General features: G+C 35.3%; 1 protein-coding gene across 1 annotated transcript in view; it reads left to right on the top strand.

Moving 5' to 3' along the window:
* Positions 1 to 20,744, top strand: part of PTPN2 (protein tyrosine phosphatase non-receptor type 2) — a 96,631-nt gene extending 75,887 nt beyond the window's left edge. Inside the window, exons 6-9 of the mRNA XM_044683203.1 lie at positions 1,600 to 1,809; positions 5,226 to 5,387; positions 15,459 to 15,652; positions 20,203 to 20,744. Coding sequence (XP_044539138.1) covers positions 1,600 to 1,809; positions 5,226 to 5,387; positions 15,459 to 15,652; positions 20,203 to 20,422 — 786 coding nt within the window. The 3' untranslated portion in view covers positions 20,423 to 20,744. The remainder of the gene's footprint in view (positions 1 to 1,599; positions 1,810 to 5,225; positions 5,388 to 15,458; positions 15,653 to 20,202) is intronic.
* The last annotated feature ends 3,715 nt before the right edge of the window (positions 20,745 to 24,459 follow it).

Below are 24,459 nucleotides of genomic sequence, written 5' to 3'. Positions count from 1 at the left end.
GTCTTTGACCAGAAAGATAAACTTAAATATGCCCATTTTGCCATATAATTGAAGTTCAAGTAAAAGTTGTAGGAAGTTCAAACCTTTCACTAATGTTATTATCTTTCAGAATTTGCTTATATATCTAAGGGAGAGTTTGGGAGGGATAATAGAAGAATGCAAATATTTAAATTTTAACAATTTTATTTATTCTGTTTAACTTTACATTAACATTTATTACTGGCAGCAGCATTTACTGAAGAAATTGAAAGATTTTTTTAAACGTCAGTGCAGAGGGGCCAGGTAGGTGGTTCAGTAGGTTGAGAATCAGACCTAGAGACAGGATATCCTGGGTTCAAATATGGCCTCAGACACTAACCAGCTGTGTGACCCCAGACGAGTCACTTAATCCCCATTGCCTAACCCAGTGATGGCAAACCTATGGCATAGGTGCCAAAGATGGCACTCAGAGTGCTTCAGTGGGCATGTTCCTTGCCCGCCCCCGCCCCCCCATTCCCCCCAGTTTCGTTACTAGAAAGGCAGAGGGACTTGGGTGGAGCTGCTCCCCTCCCGCTTTCCATGCACCTGATGACCTTTTTTTATATCCCCGCCCCTCTGCCCAGCAGCCTAATGAGAGAGCACAGCTGGTAAGGCGGATGGCTCACAGGTGGCAGATCAGGAGGAGAGTGGAGTGCTTGACCCCCTCTCCACACTTGCTGAGGACATTCCTTACTTTGTTTGCCCCTTCACCCAGCAGCCCAATGGGAGTGCTTTCTCTCTCCCCTGTGTGAGGTAAGGGAGGGTGGGCAGGGTATACCCAGCACTCCATCTCTGAAAGGTTTGTCATCACTGGCCTAGCCCTTGCCATTCTTCTGACTTGAATTAGTATTCAGTATTGATTCTGAAATGAAAGCTAAGGGTTTTTTGGTGGTGTTTTTTTTTTTTTTTTTTTTTTTTTTAATCAGTGAGGATATCTTGAGAGATCCTTTTGGAAAACAGAAATAATTCAGGCCACTTAATTACTATTTGTTTTGACTAAATACTTTAAAGTCCCAAATGTTAAAATCTCTGAAAGGTTTAAGCTTACTTAGTCTGTTCATGAATAAGATAAAAGATTCAGTTTCTAGTGAATCATTTTAAAGATGCTTCTATATACTCTATGGCTTTGCATTTTTGTCACTATTTCTTTCAAGTTTTCTATAGTGGTAAAAGCATAAATATTGGTCAAAGAAGCAAGTTGAAAGTTTTAAGGAACTGTTTTTAATTTTTTTGACCAAGAGAACTATTGATCTTGGTAGCATCTTTAGAAATTACTTATTAAGTAGGTTCTCATTTGTTATTGTTTTGGGGAATAGTGATAGCTGTTTGCCAAGGGTATTCATCAAAAGGTTTTCCCCACATCTTAGAAAAGCAATTAATTGATTATATACTGAATGGGAAAATTAGGGTTCAAAAAATTTAGTCTCATTTATATATGAGGAACCTAAGACCAGAGAGATTAATTGATTTGTTCTAGGTCACAACATTTTTGAAATATTTGATCTTTGTTAAGCAACATAGTGTTTTAATAGTCAAATTGGGCCAAATTAACTTTTTTTCTCTTTAATTTTCATGTTGTAGAGTGGTGAGATCAGGTTAATATCTCACTTTCATTATACTACATGGCCAGATTTTGGAGTCCCTCAATCACCAGCTTCATTCCTCAACTTCTTATTTAAAGTTCGAGAATCTGGTTCCCTGAATGCTGAACATGGACCTGCAATAATTCACTGTAGTGCAGGCATTGGCCGGTCTGGCACATTTTCATTAGTTGATACTTGTCTTGTCCTGGTAAGTGCTTTTTAAAAATATACTATTTATTTCATGTGAGTTGGGTTTTACTTTTATGTTTAGGCACAAATTTGGATTTTATTTCTGAAGAACATTGTTGTTTATAGTTGTTGAATATAGGAGTGAAAAGATCTTTTGTAGTTTCTTGCAGTCTGTCTTTTTTTTTTAAGCATACAAATCTTCAGGCTTGGAAAAATCTGTCTCTTGATCTTTATGTTCCTTCAGGAAATGTACTGATTTATTCCTTTCATCAGTAAATTCACCATTTAAAATATGTAAGCAATACTTCTGTTTTCTCACTTTCTCTTTAACTCCTACAGTATGATTTTTGTCTTCTACAAACCACTACACGTATTTCCTAATGTCTTTTGTTGATCCTTTTAATCTCTCCAAACTCCTGTCCCCATCCTTGCCCTGGCTAAGTAGAATCTTATACTGTAACCATGGCTTGTTTACCTCCCACTGATTAAAGGAGAAAAGAAAAACAAATCCCTTGTAATAAATATGCATAGTCAAGGAAGACAAATTCTCTCCGAATCTTTCATCTCTGTTTTGAAAAGCATATTTCTTCAATGGTCCTCTGGATTCATGAATGGCCATTGTTTTGATTTTAGTTCTTATAACTTTAAAAGTCTTTATAGTGTTCTTGTTATTATAATAGTAAATTATTCTTAGTTCTTTACATTTCATTTTTTTGTTAGTTTATAAAAGCTCACAGAATTGTATTGCATGATTGCACATGTATAATGGCTACATACCACTTGTCTTTTTGATGATTGGGGGAGGGGTGGAGGGAGGAAGAAAATGTGGAACTTAAAACTTTTTGAAAGAATATTTTAAAATTGATAGTAGAATTGTCCATTTTTATATTATAGATATAATAGGATAAATTGTTGTTCTGGTTTTGCTTACTTCACCATGCATCAGTTCATATCTTTCCATTTCTCTTTGAAAAACATCTATTTACTTATAACAGCACAATACTATGGTAACCCATTAATACATCATGACCTCTTCAGCCATTTCTCAGTTGATGGATATCCCTTTAATTTTCAGGATTTTTTTTGCCTCCACAAAAAAAAAAAAAAGAAAGAAAGAAAAGGAAAAAAGCTACTATAAAGATTTTGCTTCAATTAGGACTTTCCCCCCACTCCTTGATCTCATTTTTTATATACTCCTAAGCAATGATTTGACCAAAAGAAAATTGGTCAAAGGACAAGCAGTGTTTAGTAATTTTTTGCATACAATTCCAAATTACTTTTTGGAATAATTGTACTCATTTGTAGGTCCATCAACTACAATTAATCAGTGTGCATGTTGTCACTAGATCTTCCAGCATTTATCATTTTCCTTTATTGACATCTTTGCCACTGATGGTATCTCAAATTTGCTTTTTTTGAATTTGCATTTCCTGAATTAGTAGTGACTTGGATAATTTTTTCAAATGTCTATAAATAATCCTGGTTTTCTTTCCCTTGAGAAATGCCTGTTTATAGCCTTCCTATCTTTAGACCAATTTGATGATTGGCTCTTATTTTTCTAAATTTAAATCCGTTCCTTCTATACATATATCTATATATCTATATCTTGTCTTATATATAAATATTAGATCTTTACAAAGAAATTTGTTGCAAATTTTTTCTCAATTAATTTTGTACCTTTTAATCTTAGCTTTACTAGATTTGTTTGCATAGAAGCTTTTGAATTTTATATAATCACATTATTTTCTCTCCTGTGATCCTCTCTATCCCTTGTTTGGTAATTAATTTTTCTCTTAAACATGAATCTAATATGTTTATGATAAAAGGTTTATAACCCTTTATATGCAGGCCACATACCCATTTGGAGTTTTTCTTTGTATAAGGTGTCTGCTGTGGGTATAAATATAATTTCTTCCATATTACTATCTAGTTTTCCCAGTAGTTTTTGTCAAATAGTAAGTCCAGTAGCTGGGGACTTTTGTATTAATCAATAACTAGGGTACTAGATAAATTTGCTTCTATGTTTTATGTTTTATGTTTAGAATCATCTATTCTAGTACCTGATATATTTTTTATCAGAACCAAGTTATTTTTTTAAATTACTGCTTTGTGGAATAGCTTGAAATCTGGGACTCCTGAGTCCCCCTTTATTTCCAGTTTTTTTCTATTATTTCCCTTCAGATATCTTGACCTTTTCCTTAAAATATATTAATTATCATTTTATTTTGTTCAACAAAGTAACTTCTTAGTCATTTCATTTATAGGCCTAAGTCTATAAATCAGTTTCTAAGATGTAAGTTCTTTGTATGTCTCAGGAATAATTTTCAAGTAATGCATGCATTTTATAATTATTTTCAGTAGAATCTCCCTTTTGGTTATTAACTCCTGTTTTTTTTAAACCTTTACCTTCTATCATAGAATTAATACTATCAAGGGGGCAGCTGGGTAGCTCAGTGGTTTGAGAGCCTGGCCTAGTGACGGGAGGTGCTAGGTTCAAATCTGGCCTCAGACACTTTCCAGCTGTGTGACCCTGGGCAAGTCACTTGACCCCCATTGCCTAGCCCTTACCACTCTTCTGCCTTGGAGCCAATACACAGTATTGACTCTAAGATGAAAGGTAAGGGTTTAAAAAAAATTAGAATTAATACTATCAGTTCCAAGGCAGAAGAGCAGGAAAGGCTAGACCAGTGATTCCCAAAGTGGGCGCCACCGCCCCCTGGTGGGTGCTGCAGTGATCCAGGGGAGTGGTGATGGCCACAGGTGCATTTATCTTTCCTATTAATTGCTATTAAAATTAAAAAAAAATTAATTTCCAGGGGGCTAAGTAATATTTTTTTCTGGAAAGGGGGTGGTAGGCCAAAAAAGTTTGGGAACCACTGGGCTAGACAATTGAAGCTAAGTGGTTTACCCAGAGTCACACAGCTAGCAAGTGTCTGAGGTCAGATTTGAACTCAGGACCTCCCATCTCCAGGCCTGGCTCTCTATCCACTGTGCCACCTGGCTTGCTTCCACCTTGTTATTTCTTAATACTGTATAAAAATGCCAGTCATTTTTGTAGATTTGTTTTATCTTCTACTTGATTGAAGCTGTTTTAGTCAACGTAGCATATCGTGTGTGTGTGTGTGTGTGTGTGTGTGTAGCATATCATGCATAGAATTAGTAGGACTATCAGTAATAGCATAAAATTAGCTTAAACACTAATAACCACCAATAACTATTGTAAAAGAAAACCTGCTTTAATTTATTCTTCATCTTAAAGAATCCTTTTCAGCTCTGAGGCTGATTAATATTCACAAAATTACCCAGAGAAGCTTGAAATTTATAAAATTTTAACAGGAACTATTGAATTCGAGCTATGTTCCCTTGTTCATATCACTAAGCTCCTGATCTCTTCCAATAGTAATAACCTCAAAAATATTTTAACCTTCTTTGCAGATGGAAAAAAGAGATGATCCTTTCTCTGTTAATATTAAGCAAGTATTAGTGAATATGAGAAAATTTCGAATGGGACTTATTCAGACTCCAGATCAACTAAGATTTTCATATATGGCTGTAATAGAAGGAGCAAAATTTATAATGGGAGATTCAAATATACAGGTAAACTTTTATGGGTAAAATAATATCATATATCTATATAAATAGAAACATGTAAGATAAATAGTTATGCCTTATAGCTTTACTATAATATAGTAATGCAGTAAGTAAGTATAATTGCTCTGCTTCCCCCAAAAGCATGTTTGATATGACAAACTTATTGATTAAAGGAAAAAGCCTCAAATTTTATGGTACCATTATGTTCTGTTGGGGAACTCAGATTCATATTAATTCCTATGTATTATTGATATCTTTGACTTCTCTTGGTTGTTTTCTTTCCTTTTTTTAAAAGGAAACTGTTGCATTGAAAATGATTGCTTTGTTTCAGAATTAAATGAATTCAAGAGTTGTTACTTGTGTGCCACTTTTTCAAGTGAACTTTACAAAAGTTGTTCTGAGTAGATATTTCATTTCGTTATAAAATTATTTTACTACCACATAGTACAAAGTACTATGTAGTATGTGTGTACTATATAATACAAAGATTTTTGTACTGTGTATTAAGATTTTCCTGTCTATTCATGTGTACTATATATTATAATTTTACTTATTAAAAATAATAAGCAGCAAATCCTTGTGTTTTTTACCTTGAATCCTGACCTTAGATTTGATGTTATTCAAATCTAGTAACCTGGCTTACTGTTTTCTTTTTTTTTTTTTTTTTATTACCAGCCACGTTTGGAATACGTTAGGTAAATCATCTAGGGTTTATCACCAGACAGTTGCCTTCAATATTTTAGTAGGTAGAGTTTCAAGGGGCCTACATCACCTAATCCAGCTTCCTCATGTTACATATGTTACACAAATGAGGAAATGAGATTGAGATGTGAAGTGATTTGCCCCCAAGGTCACCCAACTACTGGCTATGAAATAAAAGACAATTTTCAGGTATCTGGTGAGACCCAGTGACTAGAGTGCTGGGCCTGGAGTCAAGTAGATCTGAGTTCAAACTAGCCCCAGATACTTAGTAGTTGTGGGACCCTGGAAAGTCATTTAACTCTTATTTGCCTCAGTTTTCTCATCTGTAAAATGAGAATAATATTATCTTCCTCATAGGGTTGTTATGAGTTTGGGGTGTTTTTTTAACTGCTTAGCCCAGTGGCTGGCATATAGTAAGTGCTATATATAAAAAGAAAAAAAAATCTTATTTTCTCTCTCCCCCCTCATTTATAGGTGTTAGTTTCTGTTTTTATATTAACCTTTTGGTTAGAATAGACTATCATGGGGGCAGCTGGGTAGCTCAGTGGATTGAGAGCCAGACCTAGAGACAGGAGGTTCTAGGTTCAAATCTGACCTCAGACACTTCCTAGCTATGTGGCCCTGGGCAAGTCACTTGACCCCCATTGCTTAGCCCTTACCACTCTTCTGCCTTGGAACCAATACACAGTATTAAGGTAAAGGTTTTAAAAAAAAAAAGAATAGACTATCATTCTTCCTTTAATATGTTACAAGGCGTTTAAAACTTTTAAAAGAGTATTAAAGGAAAACTATATCTGAAGAGAAGCATTGGGTTAACCAGTGTCATTCAACATTAATAGAGTGCCAGCTTTGTATAGCACAGCATTTTTACCAGGCAGAAAAACTAAAAGTCCTTTCCTAAAAATCATGTAGCTAGAAAAAAAAACACAGTAAAACAATCAGAAATTAAATGCTTTCTTAGAATTGAAGATTGAAAGTGGTTGACAGCCAGTCATTTTTCATATGGGGGGAAGCATGTCTACTATATGCGTACAGTAAATTGGGAGTGGGTAAAGGTATATTTGAGAAAGTGAATTTTGATGAATAAAGCTAGCAGTTTACATTGAGCAACATGAACTAAAATGCTTAACTGATATTTTATTTTTCTTTACCCAACATTTTTTCCCGAGCTACTTGTTTTCTATCTTCCACACTTTTATACAATTTGAGGAAATATTGGGGGAATGGGGTTGTCGCTCTCATTTGGATGTATGATGACCAATATGGTTTTGATTTGTTTACATGCCCCCACTCAACACTCTAACCATAACACACATTTGTATAATGAACGTTCATAGTTTGCATCCATAAAAAATTTGGTCTCATACAGGGATCAGACACACTCAATCTTTTTTTTTTTTTTTTTTTTAATTTAATTTAATTTTATTTTAAATCCTTACCTTCCACCTTAGAATCAGTACTCTGCAAGGCAGAAGAGTGGTAAGGGTAGGCAATGGGGGTTAAGTGACTTGCCCAGGGTCACACAGCTGGGAAGTGTCTGAGGTCAGATTTGAACCTAGGACCTCCTATCTCTAGGCCTGACTCTCAATCCACTGAGCCACCCAGTTACCCCCAGACACACTCAATCTTAACTTCATTAGTCCCATTCTCTAAAAAGCTTAGCTAAGGTCTCCGTATGAAGTATGCAATTGTAAATGTACTGCAATACAGCAGGAGGGATCACTGACCTTCTTATGACTTAATTGCTCTGGAGAATGGGCATCTGAAAAGCTACTGTGAATTCCATGTTATCTGATCCTATATTTTCAGTACTTTGAGGAGAAGCATAGTAGTTTTCTTCCATTCATGATAGTGTTTCAACCCTCAGCTATAATAGAGTAACTTTCAATGGCCTTGTTTGAAATACTTTTTCTCAGGACTGAAAACTAGCACATGCTACTTGTCTCCTTCCCTGCCCTCCTTTATTTCCTTTCCTTTATTTATAGTTTAGAAATACAGCATGTGTGATTATGTGACTGGTTCACTTACAAAATTACCATATCTGGAAACTCATTCTTTCCTTTTCTTTTTTAACCCCAGTGTTGGAGAAAATCAGGGACATCCTTGATCTTTCCGAATGTTTTCCTTGAAGTCTTTACATTGTGACATGAAATAATCGTTCCAATTATATTTTTCATTCTGAAGTATTTGTTTTTCCTCCACTTCCAAATACCAGCTTAGGGAAGTAGACATTTCTATTGCTGTGTATGAGTCTTATGGTTCTATATGTGGGGTAAATTGAGATAAATATTGATCTGAAGATTTAAGAAGTCTCATAGAATGTACCCTTTTTTGTCATTGTACACATTCTAATTTGTACTCCAATTTCTCAGGTTTTGGGGTGGGGTAAAAATTGGGACATTTCCTTTAGACTGTTACAGTCACCTTGGCCCACCCAGGTAATTCACGGTTGTTATATGAACTAATAGTTGGTATCATGGCATTAGCAGACTCTCATTAGTCTATAATTTTCCATATTATCTGGTAAATTATGTAGGTCAACAGTTCTCAGAATTTTTTGGACTTGGGACCTGTGGACTCTACCATAGTGCTTTAGAAATTAAAACACCTTAGTATTATTATGAAATGGTTTTGACTTCATGGGACTAATTCCCTGAAAGGGTCTCAGTGACTGTCTCCATTAGTCAGTCAGTCAACATTTATTAAACCTCTACTTTGTGCCAGATACTATGATAAACACTCTGAATACTTCAGAAAGCAAAAGATCAGTCTCTGCCCTCAAGGAGTTCTCAGTACATAAGAAGTAGCTAAAAACCTAGGGTGAGGTACCCAGTGTAGGAGCACCAAGAAGTCTTACAGCTAGATGGAAAAGAAGGAAGTGAATGCTCTGGGCGTGCTCCTTAAATGAAGGGTTTGAAAGTTGGTCTCTGATGTCCACCCTCTGCAATCCGGGAAGGAGGGGTCCCCAGAAAAAAGTTTGAGAACCTCTAATCTAGATTATAACACAGCACACCTTCAAATAGAGGCTTTCAGTTGCATTGTAAAGTTCTGGTGTCTTAGCTTCATAAATGAGCAATTTCAAAATCAAGCAAGGTTTTTTTTTTTGTTTTTTTTTTTTGGCTTGGTTAGTTGTATTCTATAGTTGCTTTTCCTTCAAATAGCAAGTCAGCTTGAATTCCAGATTTTTATAAATTCTTTACTAAGATTAAATGTTCCATTTCATCATTTTCTTGCTCGGTACTCCTTTTCTTAATGACAGATTTAGAATTTGTTCTATATTCTGGGAAATGGTCCAATAAGATTTTATTTCTAGCATAAATTGACTCTTACTGGCATTTTTTACTTTTGTCCTGGTCAAACACAAAGCTTCAATGAAGGGTAAAATAATACCTCAGATAAATTCTGGGAACTATTTAGCATTCTTATTAGGTATCTTACTTAGTCAAATGCAAATAGCCATTGGTTTTCTTGTGCTTTTATCTCCCTGTTTTCACTGCTTTCTCACTGATGGGACTGAGGGATTGTCAACAAGCATTTTTTCTTACTAAATGCCAGACAGTGTGCTGAGCACTGGGAAGCCAAAGAAAAGCAAAACCAGTTTTATGATAAATTAGAGATATATGAGAGAATGTGAATATAAATCATTAATTGTATAATGACCTTACATAGCACATGTTACAGTGTTAGAATTTCCCATAAGTGAGAATCACTGAAATACTTCTCTTTCTTCCATGTAATGACATAAATCTTAATCGGGCAGTATTAACTATGTTAGCAAAAAATGATGCAGAGGAAATGGACTGCTATATTCCTGTAAAAGAATATTTTGTATTGTTTTGTTTTTTGTTACTTAGACATCATTGGGCATGTTAGACTGTGGCCCAATTTAAAATATGGCTCTTATCTTCCTGTACTTTCAAAAAAGACAATCTTTTGACTTTAGGAAGTATTTTCCTTTCTAAAGAAGCCTGAAAAAATTTCAGTGCTAAGAGTAGTAGCTAATATGGGGCAGCTGGGTAGCTCAGTGGTTTGAGAACCAGGCCTAGAGACAGGAGGTCCTAGGTTCAAATCTGCCCTCAGACACTTCCCAGCTGTGTGACCCTGGGCAAGTCATTTGACCCCCATTGCCTTTAAAAAAAATTTTTTTTTAAAGAGTAGTAGCTAATAATTTCATCAGTTAAAACTAAAACATTGTCCTGTTTATAATCAACCTACAAACATTTACTAAGCACCTGCCATGTGCCTTGTAGTATTTTAGTTTTTGAAGATACAAATTTAAAAAAGAAACAGTCCGGGGGCAGCTGGGTAGCTCAGTGGATTGAGAGCCAGGCCTAGAGACGGGAGGTCCTAGGTTCAAATCTGGCCTCAGACACTTCCCAGCTGTGTGACCCTGGGCAAGTCACTTGACCCCCATTGCCTACCCTTACCAATCTTCCACCTATAAAGTCAATACACAGAAGTTAAGGGTTTAAAATTAAAAAAAAAAAAAAGAAACAGTCCCTTCCTTAAAGGAGTTTACATTGTATTGGGGGAAAAACAGAACATTAATAAGCATATTGTAGAAAATGTACAAAATAAACATAAGCATAATGAGAGGGGGAAGATTAGCAGCTTGGGAGATCAAGAAAGGTTTTGTGCAGAAAGGATTGCTGAAGGACAGACGGTATTGAAGGAGATGGGATTCTAAGATTTAGGGGTGAATTGAGAATGCATTCTAGATATTGAAGACCCCCAGTTCAAAAGGACAGATGTTGATATGTGACTTTTAGGAGCAACAAGAATTCCATTTAGGCTAGAATGTTACAGGTTGTGGGAAGGGAAGTAATGTACACTAAGGTGGAACAGCATTATGAAGCATTATGATGAGTATCAAATTTAGATAGAGGAACTTATTTGATCTTAAGGGAAGCAGTGAGGTATTGGAGTTTCATGAGTACAGGGAGTGACATGGTTAGATGTACACTTTAGGAAAATCACTTTTAAAAAAAGGCTTGAGATACACAACAAATTAGGAGGTTTTTACAATAAGTCAGATGAGAGGTGATGAAAGCCTAAAGTTGAATTGTGAATGTCTGTGTGTGCTGTGTGTGTGTGTGTGTGTGTGTGTGTGTGTGTGTGTGTGTGTCTCTGAGAGAGAGAGAAAGAGAAAGAAATGATTGGTTCAAATATTCTTTTTAGTTGTAGGAATATCAGATTTGGGCTAGGACTTAACTTATGTAATTGCAAATTGATCAGATATCTATCCACACTTACCTACATATTTTTGACAGTCTAGTGCATGAAAGACTTTGATCACATCAGAAGACACTGGAATGTTGTTCTTTTTATTCTTCAGTAATTATGTTATGGTAGTTAGGTGGTGCAATGGATAGAGTACTGGGCCTGAAGTCAGGATGACTCATCTTCCCAAGTTCAAATCTGACTTCAGGCAATTACTAGTGTGACCCTGTATAAGTCATTTAACTCTGTTTGCCTCATCTGTAAAAAGAGCTAGAGAAGAAAATGGCAAACCATTCCAGTGTTTTGGCCAAGAAAACCCGAGATAGGGTCATGACAAGTCAGACATGACTGAAATGACTGACAACAAAAATTGCCAGCTTCAATCTCAAGATACCTTGTTTGTTGTACTGCTTTAAGATTTATAGAGAGCTTTAGATTTGGGTTCAGAAAAATGAAATTGAGAGCAGATTAATGACTTGGCACTAATTTCTTTTTTTTTTTTTTTTTTTTTTTTTTTTTTTTACCCTTATACTTCGGTGCATTGTCTCATAGGTGGAAGATTGGTAAGGGTGGGCAATGGGGGTCAAGTGACTTGCCCAGGGTCACACAGCTGGGAAGTGGCTGAGGCCGGGTTTGAACCTAGGACCTCCTGTCTCTAGGCCTGGCTCTCACTCCACTGAGCTACCCAGCTGCCCCTGGCACTAATTTCTGAGGCAGAATTTGACCCCTTAACTTCCTGGCCCAAGTTCAGTTGTCTTTCCATGATGTCAGGCTTCCTTTCATAAGAATTTTACCTATGTTATTCAATTTAACTATTTCACTGCAACCTTGAAAGGTAGTATACTGTCCAGGTATTATTAACCCAATTTTTAGATGAGGAATGAAAGACTTTTCTGTTAAACTAAAAAACTGTAGAATAGTAGGTAACCATCTTCTTATTGCAGCTAGCAGAAGTCCTCACTAATGGCCAGGACTACTACATCTCAGAATTTTGCTGAGGTCTAGCTTCCTGTGTTTTTGGTGACATATGCCTCTTTGTTTTTATTCCTTCTATTGATAATCATAGGGTTCTTGTCATAACTGTCATGGAATCATATGAATTTTGTGGATGGGAGATTCTAAACTCCCAAGTCACGTGCTTTTTACATCACAGATAAGTACTTCAGTGGATTTATAATAGAGCTCACAACCTATCTATGCTTTCTCCTCCTTTGTGATTCATATTCTTTAAGAGATCTATCATAGAGGATCTGGGTGGTTTTTCACTGAAACTCTTGTACCTGCAATACATCATTCCTCACTTTCACTACCTACTTAGTATACAACTGTTTCTAATTACACATTTAGTTCATGATTTTTCTTAAAAGCTCTTATGAATGATTCTATGATCTAAAAAGATGTTTCTTTGACTTTGACTGTCATATAGCCCCACTTAGCAAATATGTCTATTTGTTGACTAAATCAGTTTTTTGGCTCTTTTAGTTCCCTCATTATTGCTTTACATTTTTTGTACCTGAAATTATTGTCATTGCTATCATTGTCCTTTTCACCATTCTTCTTCTATTTGTCAGTATCAGTCACTTGTTTAAGGGGGTCAAGTATCTCAGTTTGTTTCCTGTATTTATTTATTGTATTTTTCCCCTTAAGTTTTGTATTACTTATGATTTTTTTTATCAAGTTGTCAGCCTTGACAAGGCAGCTGATTTGACACAACATCATTAACATGTCATTTCTTATCTATTAAAATTAGAGTTTTATTTTGGAGATGTATTCTCCCAGTGCCTTCTGATTTTTTTTCCAAAGAAAGTATTCATGCTTTATATATAAGCAAAAGTGGTAGAGCTTACAAACCTTTGATCTCTTTCATGTATCACTCCTAACCCATATTTTTCAACATATTCTGTACTATACTTGTATATTCCTGCCTTTTTTTCACTGGTGTCAGTATCAGTATGTTTGTTTTTTATTTTGAGATCTTAAGTTTCTTTAGATTTCTATTTCTTTTCACTATGTACTACAGATGTTGACATATAGTTTAAATGATTTTCATAGTAATATCTTTGCACATATTTGTCATATTTGCAATATTAAATGAACATTTGCTCTGTGAAGTAGTGTTTTCTGTTTACCTTTGGATGAGTAATAAAACAAACTACACCTGTTCCTTTAATTAATTCTTGTCAAGGAGAACCTGTCAGCCAATCTTTCAGATAACTGCAACTTCCTTCTAGTTACATTTTGTAGAGAAATTGTCAGGATTGATATACTTGGGGGCAGCTAGGTCCCTTAGTAGATTTAGAGCCAGATCTAGAGATGGGAGATCCTGGGCTCAAGCTTCCTAGTTGTGTGACCCTGGGCAAGTCACTTAATTCGAATTACCTAGCCTTTACTACTCTTTTACCTTAAAACCAATATACAGTATTGATTCTAAGAAGAAAGATTTTTTAAAATTCCTTTTTTTTATAAAGATGGATATGCTTCAGATCCAGTATTATATTTATTCATTGGTCACTGTATATACTACCATCACTGCCTAACTTGTTAGTTAATTTTTAAGCAGTCCAAAACTTTTGTGATTATTAGAAATTAACTATAGGAGCAAAAGAAAGTCATAGAGGACTAAAAGATTTTTCATATTTTTCTTTGTTTCATACGTGGTTGTGGCCAAAAAAGATGACTTAATAGTAGTCATAATAATAATAATCAACCTACAGGCGATGAACCTTTCCATACTTACTAAGTCTGATCCTTAAACAGTAGACTTAAATCTGTTGCTATGGCTGTATTCAAACCCTTTCTATTATCATGAACTTCTAGAATTCTCCCCTTTAACATTATGAGACAAAATCTTTATTTTTAATGAGTAATGTGTGGTATTTTAGATCTATAGTGAGAGCTGGAAGGTTAAGCACTTAATGTGAAGTTTTAATAGAAATTTTTAATTTGAAAATTTCAAACAAATTTTGGCCTAGAGCAATAATTTTGTAGTTATGGGAAACATTTGGCATGGAAATTCTTATTCATAGATGTCAACTGATTGTATGTTCTTAGAGTTTCTTAGATCACCAAGAAATATGTTTGCTTGCTCAAAATCATATAACAACCTTTGTGTCAGGGGGTAGGACTTAATTCTAGGTATTTTTGCTTCAAATGTCATATACCTTTTATACCTTTTTGGGTTATTTTTCGACTGGTGGGCAGTCCCTTATTTTCAGTTCTTTGTCACTGCAAAAAATGCTGCTGTGAACATGTTTCCACATATGGGACCTTTTCTTTCTTTGAATTCTTAGGGATATGGTTTGGTTAAAAGGTAGATACCCTTTAGTGCCTGAGAGTGGGAGGTCGAATTGCTTTTCAGATTGGTTACAGCAATATTCAGGTTAAGAAGTGGCTAGATCCCATTTTGAAGAGTTTCAGTTGCTTTCTGGCCATAGGATATGTCTCTATATTCTGTCTCTAAGCCATTCCCATATACACTGGTTTTCTATTTCTCTGAATGCCTATACGTGTTCTTGACATATTCTTTTCCTCTTGTATATCACCATGGTAGTGGTGATAATGAAGAGTTACAGTGACAGATGCTGCTCTCTATAGTCAACTGTTAGACTCCAGGAAATTAAGAGAGTTTTGCCCAGTCCACTGATAGGCTAGTTCTCAGAACTTTGAGTTCTAGTCCCTTGTAAGGCAAACCAAGCAGAAGCACACCTAGATTAAGAGGTTGACAGATGACTTAATCAGCTCTTCTCTATAATATAAGGAATCAGATCATACCAAATATTTCATTTTGACCATCTTTAGAATGTGTGAGATTGCTTTAGTACTTCACCAACAAAATTCCCCTGGACAGGGACATGAGCTAGATAAACTTATTCTACACACTGCTCTAAATGCTATTAAGAGGTTATAGCATACTTTTTTTTAGACAAAGAGGAAATGTTGCTAATCCTTGGTTGTTATTATCTAAGATTTTTCTGAGTAGTGAGGCATTTTTAATTTATAAATTGGTTAATATTGCACTTTATGAAACACTAAACTGAGGGATTTTTTTTAGGTGTCATGTGGTACATTTCTTCCCATTTAGAAATGGTGGAAAGAACATTCTAAGAAAATGAAGGATTTTATTAACCACTGTGTTGTACTTTTCTCCTTCCTTAGAAGCGATGGAAAGAACTGTCTAATGAAGACGAGGCACCTAACTATGAACATTCACCACCTCATCCAACTAAAATAATTATTGGAAAGTACAATGGGAATAGGGTAGAGTTAGAAGGTGGCGAAAAAGATGACACAATAAACCTTACAGAACTCTCCACCAAGATGCAAGATACAGTGACAGAGAGCACTGAAAGGTAAGTTTCATAGAGTTAATATGCTAGGAAAAAACAGATTTTATTTTTCCCTTTTAGATAGATTTATTGGTCAGTAATTTCTTTTGCATCATCTTGCTTTTTAGGACCATAAGTGTCAGAGCATAAAAGTTATCTCCAAATTATTCAACTCACTTCCAAATTGGTTTATCAAGCATCTCCTGTATGCCTGGTATTGTAGAGGATGTAAAAAGTATAAAACACAGACCATAAATTGAAGGAACTTGCTTGATCTGTAATTATAATACGATTTACTTCTTAATTAAGGTAGTTTGCAACTTATATAAGTTACTCTTTTACTGACAGAAACTTGTAAAAGTTAATATATTTTGTCAAGGGTTCTGTACACTTACTGAGACTTACCACCAATATTTCTTGTATGATCATCCTGTAGTCCAGATTGAAGGGTTTTTTGACTTAAAAATATGCAGCTTATGAAAGAAGAAAGATTTGAGTTATGTCCATAACAACTAGTAGAATTTAGACAAAAAGAAAAGTTTTTTATGGTCATTTTCAATTCTTCTCTCTCATCATACCAATATATTAGGTGTTCTTTTAGATTCTCCATATTTTCAAATCTGCTCACATTTACTGCAACCACTCAGCCTTACCCACTCATTACCTTCTTATATTGGCTGTTAAAATGGCTTCTTAACTGGTCCTTCAGCCTCTAGGATCTCTAATCTCTCCCTTAGACAACCCCCAGATAGCCTTCATATAATCATCAGATTATTTGAAGAGCTGGAAAGGAATTCAGAAGCCATCTTAGCTGACTTGTATCCAAATAAGAATCAACTCTATATTATACCCACCAAATAGTCTCCAGTGAAAGAAAACCCACTGCTTCCCAAGACAGCCCAGTCTACTTTTTCCTAACTGAACTTGTTAGGAACTTTTTATTTGCATCCAACCCAGTTTGATTTTTCTATATTTCAACTCCTGCTCCTACTTCCACAGGGCCAAGCAAAACAAGCCTTGTTTCTAACCCACTACTCTGGTCATAATATTCCTTTACTTCATCACCCTTATTGGCTTTCGTGTTGAACTTGAAACCAAGGGGAAAACTAATAACTCTGTGACCAGGGACAAGTCACTTCTCTTAGAATCAGTTTCTTTAATCATTCAAATATCAGGTATTCGTTAAATTCTTACCTTGTCACAGAAAGCTCACTAAGGGCTTGGCATATAAAAAAAAAAAAAGTAACATCAGGCCTCACCATCAAGGAGCTTACATTCTGCTGAGGGAGATGTATTCAAATTGGTTCACACAAGGTACATAGAGTATATATGAAAGTCTACAAAATACTTACCATTAGTATCTACCTTACAGGCTTGTGGTAAGAATCACATTAAAGTGACACACAGAGGGGTTAGTTACTGAGAGGCAAATCCGGGAAAGGAGTAACCACACCTTCCATTCTGCTTCTGACACCTGTTAGATATGTTAATGTAAACAGATCATTGTACATTTCAAATCTTAAGGTTTTTTCTTCTGTACCATGTGGATAATCTTATTTGCACTATCTATACTGTAAAGGGGTTTTGTGTGTAAAATATTTTGTGAACCTTAAAGTTCTATTCGTAGGTGAATACAAATGTGAGCAAGTGTTCTTTCACTCCCAGTTCTTTTTAGCATCTATAAGATTACCAGTTTCTCTCTTTTCTCCTGCCATTCTTGGATTCTTCCAGCTTTGAAACCATCATCCATTACTTTTTTTCTTCCTCCTGTACCATATTCAATGAGAGGATTTATTTTTAATACTTGCTGAATTATTTCTGTATCTGTTCTTTTTAATTAGAGACTTAATCAGTTCTTTCACCTCTGTACACATTCCTTTATTCTTAGAAATTCTAAAGAATGTCCTCCCTAGAGCTTGAGAAATTGAAACGGGAGATAATGAAGCTCATCATGCTCAGTAAATAAGAACTGATTTAGACTAGAAGTTATTGCTAATGACATAGCATTAAGTACATGAGTACCTCCCATCACCCTGGTGATGGGGAGTGGTTAAGAGTTTTGATGGACCACCTTCTCCTTGGCTATTTACCATTTAGAGATGTCTTGGGAGGTTCAAGGAGGGGCTGAATAATGAGCTCCTAAATTGTAATTATGGACCTGCATCAGGGGACTTCCTGATCTTTGATCACTGAGAGAGATCATTGACCATTTAATTTATTGATTAATTCTCGCCTAATCAATAAATTGATATACTTACCCAGAAGCCAGTCAGAATTTTTAATTGTCATACCAGTTAAGCACAAGCCCTGCTATTTCTCAATAGTGTTTCTTGCCTGTGTCCTGTCCTTTCATATGTTTTGCTACCATTTTAGGCCAAGTTCTCATCACCTCAATTCTGAATCAGTGCTCTCTCAACTTGTTTCATGCATTCAATCCATCCTATTTCAGTGCTAATTTCTTATTCCTATAGTTGTACTTGATGTTTGTCACCTTTCTAGATGGAATGAGATAGGCGCAAACCTTAAGTCTATGTAAATGTTAGTGATTATTATCATTATGGTAATATATCTTGATTGATTATTCATTTCGTATAGGATAAAAGATGTATTAATGAGATGAGGCAACATGGTATAGTGAAATGAGGACTAGATTTAGGAACGGAAGACTTATATTCAAGTGCCAGGGGTTATACTTTTAAATATGTAACCATAAACAAATAACTTCTGAGCCTGTTTTCTTATTTGTAAAGGAGTTTAAAATATTTCTGTTATCTATCCCATGGGATCATTCTGAGGAAACTGCTTTATATATCTTTAAAGACCATATAAATGTGAATTATTCCCTCTTCATAATGCCCAAGTGATTTTCATATGTTAGATTGTGTAAATGGAATTAGCTCAAGCCCATTCATAGTTAAAACTCTAGCCACCAGAGATAATGTCATCCCCACCTCCCTTATTGGGGAGGGGAGATGAGTTATGCACACGTGACAATAAGTAACAAATCAAGAACAAGGGACTGCCCTTTGGGCAGTCCAAAACAGTGTTGAGGCTGCCATTTGTCCACTTGAATTAGAGGTGGACCTCCAGGAAGTGAAGAAAGCTGCTATCTTTCAAATATGATGGTAAACTTCCTGTTGGGGAGTTTGCACTCTCTAAAGGATCTCTGCTGAGACCTCAGGCGGCTTCCCCTCAGGTGGGTAAGTTAGGCTGACTTCCTTTCACCTACCTTGGCATTTCCAGAATCTCTACCTCAAGGAGGCTTCTTTGCCTCTCTAATTGCTAAGGCCTTGTGATTGTTAGCCTAGTTTAATTAGCCTTTTAACCCTCTCTCTATTGTCCTACCTTCTACCTTCCCAATTGTAAATAAACTACCATAAAATCCATCCTGACTTGGGTCTATTTTAATTATGGAATCAATCTGAATTATTGATTCCTGGCAACCACACCTTAAAATATATATATATATATATAAGTTTTCCCTCTTACAGATTCTTATTAAGAATTGTTTCCTTGGAACAAGCCAAAATGGCAGCTTGAAGAAGGCAGGATATTCAGGATGCCCACATCCCTCAGCAAAGTGCTGAAGGTTGCATGAGATTGAAAAATTATCAAGAAACCCAGTGAGAAACTATATAAAGTGACATCTTCTACTTCAGGACAGAAAGTCAAAAGGCTAGGCAGTAGGAAAGAGAAGTGGACATCAGGCAAAGCCAGTATTGATAAATGAGACATGGGTAGCCTGCAAGTCTCTGTCCATTACTCTGATGTGTAATAATTTTGATGAAAGAAAATACTTACTTTGCCCAGATTTTCTCACAGAATTAAGGAGTTTTCATTAAAACTAGTTTGGGAGGGACAGGGTAGGTAAAGTGGCTCAGAGGATTGACAGCCAGGCCTGGAGATGGAAGGCCCTGGGTTCAGATTTGGCCTCAGACACTTCCTAGCTGATGACCATTGGCAAGTCACTTTTATAACCACAATTGCCTTACCAGTCTTCTGCCCATGGAACTAATACATAGTCTTAATTCTAAGACAGAAGGTAAGGGCTTAAAAAAACAGCCTAATTTGGGACCAAATAGAGAATGCCAACTAGACATATAAAATTCAGAAAGCTAAATCTTCTAGATGATGATGTAAATCTTCTTTTCTTATCCTTAAACTTCTGTTCCTCTAGCTAGATTAAAAAAAACAACAATGGGGGCAGCTGGGTAGCTCAGTGGATTAAGATTCAAGCCTAGAGACAGGAGGTCCTAGGTTCAAATCTGGCCTCAGACACTTCCCAGACTTGTGACCCTGGGCAAGTCACTTGACCCCCATTGCCTACCCTTACCACTCTTCTCTGCCTTGGAGCCAATACAAAGTACACAAAGTATTGGCTCCAAGGCAGAAGGTAAGGGTTTAAAAAACGACAACAACAAAACACACTCTACAAAAGTCTCCTCGGCAAGTAAAAGCTTTGTTTTAAGATTTTGTAATGGGGAAAAGAGTTTTTTCTTCTGTTTCCTTTGCCTCAAGGAGGTAGTAAAATCCAAATGACTTGTTTGCTTATGTATTTGTTTCTTTGTTTGTAGTGCTGTTCGGAAGCGATACCGAGAGGACAGAAAAGCTAATACAGCTCAAAAGGTGCAGCAGATGAAACAGAGGCTAAATGAGACTGAACGAAAAAGAAAAAGGTGGTTATATTGGAAACCTATTCTCACTAAGATCGGGTTTGGTACAATCATTTTGGTTGGCGCTTTTGCTTGCTGGACAATGTACTTTCGGCAGCATTCCTTACAAATAAAGCCTTAATTTGCACAGCAAGCTTCTGCACTAGTAGTTGATTCAGTTGCTGCTGTAGTTACTCGCTAGGGCTTTGTCTCTTAGCAGCAACTCCCTACCTGTACCTGAAAATGGCGTAGTAGAATAGACACCAACCAGATAAGTGATGGAAATCAGTCACAAGTCAGCATCTCAGGACTTTGACCTATAGGTACTTCTGAAAACCAAACTGTAAACTGCTATATAAAATAAAGTTGTTAATGTTTGTTTTCAAAAAAAGGTTTTTTTTTTTTTTTTTTTTGGCAAATGTGTTGATACAGTTAAAAAGTTACATTTCACCAAATTAAGCTGAAAAAACCCTTGACCAGAGGAATATATATATATATCTGTGTAGGTTGTCTAGATTTTAATTCACACGTCTGATACAAGCAATAAACCTTGTGGTTTTATCTACATTAAAACAAATGATGCTTAAAAGATGTGCATAATGTATAATGTATTCTCAACATGGGCATCAACATTTTATATTCTTAGGATAAATATATTTTATAACTGCCTATTTAATCTCTCCTTTTGTAGTTAACTGTACTTTTGAAAAAAGCCCAGTTTGAAAAGATGTTACCAAAAAATAATTTTATTTTGGAACTGAGTGTTCTTATTTGTGCATTTAATTAGATGTACCATATAAATTTTCATTATTACCAGAGATTTGGTATGAGTGACTAAAAGTCTGACAATGCAATTTTTACTGTATAGTTTGCATTCCATTGTATTTTGCTATTTCCCATACTGAAGAATAAACCAAAAGCAATTATAAAAATAAAGAAAGAAAGAAAAGAAAAATGCTGCTTATAGGGACACTGTCAGGTAACTCTTAATCCAAAATGTACGGCTCTTATAAAACTTATTTTTCTAATACTCTTAAATTTTTTTCATAAGAATTTCAATGATAATACACCAAAACTAGTTGGGGGATATTACAAGAGATTCTAGAAATAAAGTATCAGCCACAACTTAATCCCAATCCATGGTTTCATTTTCCCAAACTAAGTGAAATGTGAACATTTGGCTTAATTTTTTATGTTCCCACATGAATTTTAAAGTTCTCTAAAATATTTGGTTAAAAGATTAATTTTTCAGCCTGACCGTGTCCCTTTAAATTCTTTATTGAGATTGTTGAAAAAATAAAAATAAAAACATTTGACTTTTAAAAGCACATTGTTTTAATAGAAGCTGTGTTCAGAGTTTAGAGTGCTCTTCAGAGTGCTAGTTTTATTAAAGTTCCAACATTCCATTCAACTTTTAACTTGTCTGTATTTTGTTGACTTTCAATTTTAATATTTGGAATTTTCTGAAAAATATAGGTAGTATAGATAAGCACTTAAAATGTTTTGGTTTAAATTGTTGAAAGTGTTAAATAACATTGAAAGTACTTAATATAGATTGTAGGTGGTACAGCTACTTATTAAATAAGTTTTTTTTAACTTGTGCCTGTGTCCTAATTTGGTATTGTTTTCTTTAACCTTTTAGTAAAGAGGAGATAGCCAGGAGGCATTTCATATTCATTTTTACATTACATCTGTTCTGGTGCCAAGACCATACATTTTGGAACATTATCCAAATTTAAAGTTTATTCCCTGCTTTCCAACGTGGTTTGTTTTTCTCCTTTGGTTTCAGTGTTTGCAAAGTATATTTGGAACTCAGGTTACATACTATCTTAGATTTAATCAACCAGCTGGAATTAGGTCTTTTGAAAGAAAAATTTTTATAACACTTCCATGGTGGAATGCGTAAAGCACTGCATTTAAAGTCAAAACCTTGGATCTTGGGCAAGTCATATCCCTCTCTGGGCCTCAGTTTCCTCATCTACAAAATGAAGGGTTTTTAGACCAGATAGTCTGAAAGCTATCTTCCAACACTCAGTCTACATGAGCCTGTATATAGTTAGTGCTAAAAAGACACTATCCCTTAATGTATTGAGTGTTTTGTAATCCATGCCTTCACTATTTACATTGTCCTTCATTTTGAAGCAACTCACAGTTCTGAAGTATTAATATACCTTTATTTAAACTCTGCTTTTCATTCTTCCTTGTGATATTTACTTTGTTGAACATTGTCTTTGTAATAACGGGTGTGGTAGAAACTCACTAGTGGGCCCTTAAAAAGAGTGACATTGTCCTGGAAGATGTTTACTTTTTCTTGTGGAAACCTGGAGAATAGTATTGAGTAAGCAGTAGTCCAGGACTTAAAAAAAATATTGGAAGATTTTGGGGGACATTTACTAATTTTGTATACAAATTCATAAAAGTTTATAGTATTGTTTTGATATCTTTGGAAATTGGTCCATCACCATTCAGAAGCATTTATTAGATGAAGAATTATACAGACATTATCAGTATGTTTTAGAGGAAAGAATGTTAGATTTAGTATTGGAGGACCTAGGTTTTGATTCTAGTTCAGATACTTTCTACTTCTGTGACCGTAAATTTGACATTTTTAGGCCTTACTTTTCCTCACTGGGAAAATGAAGATGTTGAATTTCATGAGATCCAGTGTTCCCTGTAGCTCTAAATTGATGAACCATTGTCACCTAGAAGTTTATAACCTAAGCCAGAAGTTTGCAATTCAAGATAGATATTTCATTTTTTATAATTAACATGTCTGAGACCTATTATTAATTTATTAGATAGAGTTTTAGTAAATTAATTGTATAGCTCAATTTTGTTTAGCTAGAATTGGTTCCTTAGCTTAAAGAAGTAAAGGGAATTAACAATGGTTTCATTTATTTGTTTCTCAGAATGGCAATTTATTGTTTTCCAGTTTTTTGTATCTGAGTGCTTTTCTTTCAACTCTTGGTCATAGTGTTTGGCCTAATCAGAAAGTGGTCAAATGGATCCATGTGGAATCTCATCAATGTGGATTCTTCCTGCACTGTTGCTCATCTCTCCCCGGCCATGCCTTGTATAGTTGTCTTCAATACATTTATACAAATCTGCCATAGAGGATTAATCCAACATAATGGAAACTTCCTTTTGCCCTCTTAATGTTTTTATTAAACCCAGTCCCAATGCACAGGCTAGATGTGTTAGTCTGCGTTCTCACTGTATGACCATCCCACCTCTTTTGCTGATCCCTTCAGTACCACATCTCTAAAGCAAGTCAATATTGTTTTTTTCTTTTGGCTAGGACAAGTGAAGTGGTAATAAATTTTATCAAAGCCCACTTTATGCCAAATGACTGCTAATTATTGTTACATTCTTTATGCATTTTGCTACTGGTATAGAATGCAGTTCATTCTATTTTGGGGTGTCCAGTCTATTTAGGACAATAGCCATGTTCCAAATTTAGTGAGTTTATCAAAGTAAAGAGTGGTATGTCAAATATTCTGGTAACACAAATTACAGCTATCTTCATTACATGTTCAGAAGGTTTGGAACATAATCCAAATGATTTGCCTCTAGCTTCTCTTTGTGTTTGGCTTAGCCCATTCAGTTGCTCTGTTAGCATTTCTACCAAAGGTGGCCAGGAGAAAGGAAAGGAAAGGAAATGACTGTAGTTAGTCAAGTCCAGTGAGGTGTTTATTAAGTGCTTATTTATTATGTGTCAACCCCTATGCTATTCAGATTATCTACTTAATGACAAGATAAAAATTCTCTCATGCAGAGATTTTTAAACTTGCATTACATAATATCTAGGGTCTATTTGGTCATTTTTCTTAATTTGTGCTATTTTTGTCCTCTGATGTCCTGAATAATGTTTTTAATAAATCTGCACTTACTTTTTAAAACTAGGTTATAAAAGTAGTTTGTACAATAGAATGCTTCACTTTTTGCAATAATTACTTGTTTGCTTTCAGCATCATTGACCGGCTTGAGTGAGGCTTAACATTTTGAGAGAAATCCTCCTCTGACTCTTCTGCAGATTGAGCTACTTCTGCTGTTAATTCCTAGAATGACATTCAAGGATTAGTCAAAACATTCTCAGAAAACTCTGAGAGAAGCATTTTTATCTGTGTAAATGTATGCTTTATTATGATCACAGGTCGTAGCCTGAAGTTTTGGTGAGAT

This window comes from Gracilinanus agilis, chromosome 1 (assembly GCF_016433145.1).
Source record: "Gracilinanus agilis isolate LMUSP501 chromosome 1, AgileGrace, whole genome shotgun sequence".
Classification (NCBI taxonomy): domain Eukaryota; kingdom Metazoa; phylum Chordata; class Mammalia; order Didelphimorphia; family Didelphidae; genus Gracilinanus; species Gracilinanus agilis.
The sequence above is the reverse complement of the archived record's forward strand: the minus strand, read 5'-3'. Positions and strand labels throughout refer to the sequence as shown.